The sequence below is a fragment of the Neovison vison genome, chromosome 12 (genome assembly GCF_020171115.1).
Source record: "Neovison vison isolate M4711 chromosome 12, ASM_NN_V1, whole genome shotgun sequence".
Classification (NCBI taxonomy): domain Eukaryota; kingdom Metazoa; phylum Chordata; class Mammalia; order Carnivora; family Mustelidae; genus Neogale; species Neogale vison.
In genome coordinates, this window is record NC_058102.1 from 128690691 (window position 1) to 128696045 (window position 5355).

Sequence of the window (5355 nt, forward strand, 5' to 3'; positions counted from 1 at the left end):
CCAATTTTGAAAGAAGTTCTGGGGCACCGGCCTGGCTCATTAGTGAACGTACAGTTCTTGATCTTAGGGTTGTGAGTTTGAACCCCACATTGAGTGTAGAGATTGCTTAAAAATAAAATCTTTAGATGAGGCCCCTGGGTGGTTCAGTGGATTAAGCCTCTGCCTTTGGTTCAGGTCATGATTTCAGGGTCCTGGGATTGAGCCCCACATTGGGCTCTCTGCTGAGCAGAGAGCCTGCTTCCCCCTCTTTCTTCCTGCCTCTCTGCCTACTTGTGATCTCTCTCTGCCAAGTAAATAAATAAAAATAAAATCTTTAGGAAAAAAAGGGAAGAAGTTCTACTTGGGGCAAAAATGGTATGAAACAGCACTGCATGTGACAGAGAAATCATTCACAAAAAGAAGAGTCGATGCAGCAGACTTCACTGTTGTCTCGTTTTATGAAATTGCGACTGCCACAGCAGCCTTCACCCCATCAGTCAGCAGTCATCAACATCTGAGCAAGGCCCTCCACCAAAAACAAAGATTATGACTTGTTGAAAGCTTAGATGACGTTTAGCATTTCTTTTTTTTTTTTTTTCTCAGTTCAAGTTTAATAGAAACAACAGAAGATCAAAAGTGTTGCCCTACTACTGTCCATCACAGTTGGCCTGCCCTGTAACACAGTTCAGGCCATTCTCTCCAGAGAAGAAAGGCTGGATTCCCCAACCCCTGCAGGAAAGGCCTGTCCCATCCCATACCACATCTGCACAAAGTCTAAAGTCTTGTGTTTTAAGCATAACAATAGTACAAAAGAGATTTTGTTTTCATGGCCACCCACTACAGCCCAGCCCTAAAATGGCCCGGCGCTCACTTCTGCTTAGAGAAATACTCTTTGCTCTTCTGGACGTCAGGCTTAATGGTATCACTGCCAGGCTTCCAGCCAGCTGGGCACACTTCCCCATGCTTGTCGGTAAACTGGAAGGCCTGAACCAGTCGCAGAGTCTCATCCACAGAGCGGCCAACAGGTAGGTCATTTACAGTGATCTGCCTAAGGATGCCCTTATCATCAATGATAAAGAGGCCCCTGAACGAGATGCCTTCATCAGCCTTTAAGACTCCATAGTCCTGAGCAATGGTACGCTTGGGGTCTGATACCAAGGGAATGTTCATGGGTCCCAGTCCTCCTTGTTTCTTGGGTGTGTTGATCCATGCCAGGTGACAGAAATGAGAATCCACAGAAGCACCAATCACTTGACAGTTGAGTTTCTTAAATTCTTCTGCCCTGTCACTGAAAGCAATGATCTCCGTGGGACACACAAAGGTGAAGTCAAGAGGGTAAAAGAAGAACACAACATATTTTCCTTTGTAGTCAGATAGGCTGAGGTCTTTGAACTGGCCATCTGGCATAACAGCCGTGGCTTTGAAGTTGGGGGCAGGATGCCCAATTTTGGCATTTCCTGAAGACATCTTGCTATTGGCCGCTCTACGAACAAAAACGCCGAAGACAAGGCAGGAAGAAGACCGACGTTTAGCATTTCTTAGCAATAAAGTATTTTTGGAAGATTTTATTTATTTGTATGTTTATTTATTTAGAGAAAGAAAGCACATGCATGCAAGCAGGGGAGAGGCAGAGGGAGAGAGAGAATCTCAAGTAGACTCCCCACTGAGTGTGGAGACCCATGTAGGTCTTGATCTCACAACTCTGGGATCATGACCTGAGCTGAAATCAAGAGTCAGATGCTTAACCAACTAAGCCACTCAGGCACCCCAGCAATAAATTAGTTTTTAATTAAGGTAGGTACATTTTTTTGTTTTGTTTTAGATACAATGCGACTGCACACTTAATACGCTATAGTATAATGTAAACATAAGTTTAATATGCACCACAAAACAGAAAAAAATTCACTTGACTCACTTTATTGTGATTTTTGCTGGAGCTGAACCTCACAATATCTCTGACGTGTGCCTGTCTCTTGATTTTACTGGATTCTTGGGGCGCCTGTGTGGCTCAGTTGTTAAGCATCTGACTTCAGCTCCGGTCATGATCCCAGGGTCCTGGGATCGAGCCCCCCTTGGGCTCCCTACTCTGCAGGAAGCCTGCTTCTCCCTCTCCTACCCACCCCCCTGCTTGTGTTCCCTCTCTCGCTGTTTCTCTCTCTGTCTCAAATAAATAAACAAAATCTTTGATTTTACTGGATTCTTAGGTTTAGACTCTGAGTCTTGCCTCCTATATGAGGTACATGTCACTGTGAATAGTAGTGGCAGTCACTGCCTCTAACTCAGCCTACTTTTTTCCTTCAAATCTCACCCATCCAGGTCTTGCAGCTCTTTGCAAAACTCTGAAATACTGGGGCACCTGGGTGGCTCAGTGGGTTAAGCCTTTGCCTTCAGCTTGGGTCGTGTTCCCGAGGGTCCTGGGATCGAGCCCGGTGTCAGGCTCTCTGCTCAGCAGGGAGCCTGCTTCCCTTCCTCTCTCTCTCTCTCTGCCTGCTTCTCTGTCAAATAAATAAAATCTTAAAAAAACAAATAAACAAACAAACAAACTCTGCAATACTAACACAAATGCATAGGGCTTTTCTCCTTCCAGCTCATGCATCTTCAAAAACTTTGATGTGTGAGTCCTGGTTACTTCCACCACAGGGAATAATCTTCCCAGCAGTCAGCCAGAGCTGTGGAGGCATTTAAAGTTCTGAGACTGCTGGTGACTTCTTTCGGTATCTTGTCATTGTCCTTCACTCCCCTTGCCCAGACATCTGTCACTACTAAACATCTCTAAGGTGTGGTCAAGTCACTAACAAAAAAGTCTTTGACTCTTGGGGTGCCTGGGTGGCTCAATGGGTTAAAGCCTCTGCCTTTGGCTCAGGTCATGATCCCAGGGTCCTGGGATCGAGCCCCGCATTGGGGGGGGGTCTCTGCTCAGCAGGGAGCCTGCTTCCTTCTCTCTCTCTGCCTGCCTTTCTGTCTACCTGTGATCTCTGTCAAATAAATAAATGAAATATTTTTTTTAAAAAAAGTCTTTGACTCTTGTCCTAATCCAATACCCATAACTTCTGGCAGCATATGGCCTTCTCCAGGGACTTCACTGCTTGTCTAGTAACCTGCCCTATGGTAGAGGGCATTCTGTAGAGGATCCTCTTCTAGCAAATGCAAGAAGATAAGAACATTGTCTCAATCCAAGCAAACCTACGAAGGACCTCCTTTCTTCTTTCAGGAACTCTGGGGCCACAGGTTTACACACTAAATTCCTCTCTCACACATGTTATTTCTAGAACATCTTGGTCTTAAAATTCACACTCTAGGAAATTCACAGGGTTGCATACACAATGTTCCTTCTGCCTAAAACCTCCCTTCTTGAAGTACAACTTCAAGGACCATCTCTGGGATCGTGGCATCAGCCGAAGGCCCAAACACGTAACTGAGTGAGTCACCCACATGCCCCCAAAATAAATCCACCATTCAATGTATTAAATCTCAACCCTTTGCATCTTTTAATATTCCATGAAACAAAATGGAAATAAAACATTTCTGCTGCATACCAAAGTAGCATGGTTGCCCCACGGGAAAACACTTGTGTGATTGCTTGAGTTCGGAGCTGTACTAGCAGCTTTTTCACAGAACACCATTTTTTACTTGAAAGAACTGACAGACATACTATGATTATTTTGACTTGGGTATTTGGCACATTTTCTCAAACATAAATGAAGTGAGCCTGTCACTTCAAGGAAAACAACTGACAGTGCTGGTTGCCAGTGATAAAATGTGAGCTTTTAAGAGAAAATTAGAATTTTGGAAAACTTGTGTCTGCCACTGTGAGCTTAACAACTTCTCCATACTTAAAGGTATTCTGACGAAATCAATGGTGAAAATAACAAATGTGATTCTCTTAATATTGTTTAATGGATTGTGTCAACATTCAAGAGATCTGCATAATTCAGTGGACCAGCCTTTCCTATATGACCAATCCACGATGTGACACAGTTATGTATGAGTAAAGGATCCATTCAAACTGCAAAATACATCAATAGATAGGATATGATTTCAGATTCTACGTTGCAAGTAAATTTTAAGAAAGTGCCACTGGTCAAGTTTTGGTGTGATATGAAAGAATAATATCTATGATTATCTAAAAAGGCTACTAAAATACTCCTCCATTTTCTAAGTACTTCAACCAAAACTACCTATGGCAACAGATTGAATACAGAAGCAACTATGAGAATCCAGTGTCTTCCGTAAAGCCAGATAGTAAAGATATTTACAAAACTGTGAAACAACATCATTCTTCTCACTAGAGCTTTTTTCTTCCTTAAGATTTTTTTTTTATTTATTTGACAGAGAGAGAGAGACCACACGTAGGCAGAGAGGAAGGCAGAGATAGAAGGGAAGCAGGTTCTCTGCTGACCAGAGGGCCCAATCCTGGGCTCGATCCTAGGACTCTGACATCATGATCTGAGCTGAAGGCAGAGGCTTAACCCACTGAGACACCCAGGTGCCCCTAGAGATTTTTTTTTTTAAGATTTTATTTATTTATTTTATAGAGAGAGATCACAAGTAAGCAGAGAAGCAGACAGAGAGAGGAGAAGCAGGCTTCCCGCTGAGCAGAGAGCCCAATGAGGGGCTCGATCCCAGGACCCTGAGACAATGACCTGAACGCAAAGCAGAGGCTCAACCCACTGAGCCACCTAGGTGTCCAAAAAGCTTTTTATTTTGGAAAATACAGCTATTTTCATAAATTACATCTTATTTGCATTAACATGTATAGGATTTATTATTGCTAATTTTATTTTTTTAAAGTTTTATTTATTTATTTGACAAAGAGAGAGAGATCCCAAGTAGGCAGAGAGAGAGGGGAAAGCAGGCTCCCTGCTGAGCAGAGAGCCTGATGTAGGGCTTGATCCTAGGACCCTGAGATCATGACCTGAGCCAAAAGTAGAGGCTTAACCCACTGAACCACCCAGGTGCCCCTATTATTGTTAATTTTAAATGAACTAATGGATATATTTTTTAAGTTTCTCTATTTTAATTTCTAATAATAGAAAGGTAGATAAATAAAAGCCCCAAAATAAAAGTTCAATAATTTTTAAGAGGAAAAATGGATCTTGAAACAAAAAAGTTGGAGAACTCCTGGCTTGGCTGAACAGAGAAAGTCCTTCAGAATTTGTCTGTGTTTTGTTGGGGGAGGGGTGGTCCACGAGTGGCCTTTAGTACTTATGTAAACAGGGGACAAATAGGCACCTGGTGCTCTGGGAGAAGGGTCAAAAGAACTTTTGTGGCCTGAAAAATGTTGTCTCTTGAAGCTTAGTACACGTAGGTGGTCACTGTAAATTTGCATGGGGACCAAGAAACATCCTGGGAGGAAAGCCATGAAGTCCTGACCCA

At 43.0% G+C, this 5355-nt stretch overlaps 1 protein-coding gene across 1 annotated transcript; it reads right to left on the reverse strand.

Annotated features, from left to right (window-relative positions):
* Positions 1-562: 562 nt before the first annotated feature.
* On the reverse strand, positions 563-1495 carry LOC122891136 (peroxiredoxin-1). Its single transcript, XM_044226602.1, has one exon. The coding sequence runs from the start codon at positions 1444-1446 to the stop codon at positions 847-849; it is 600 nt and encodes a 199-aa protein (XP_044082537.1). The 5' UTR covers positions 1447-1495; the 3' UTR covers positions 563-846.
* Between the last annotated feature and the right edge of the window lie 3860 nt (positions 1496-5355).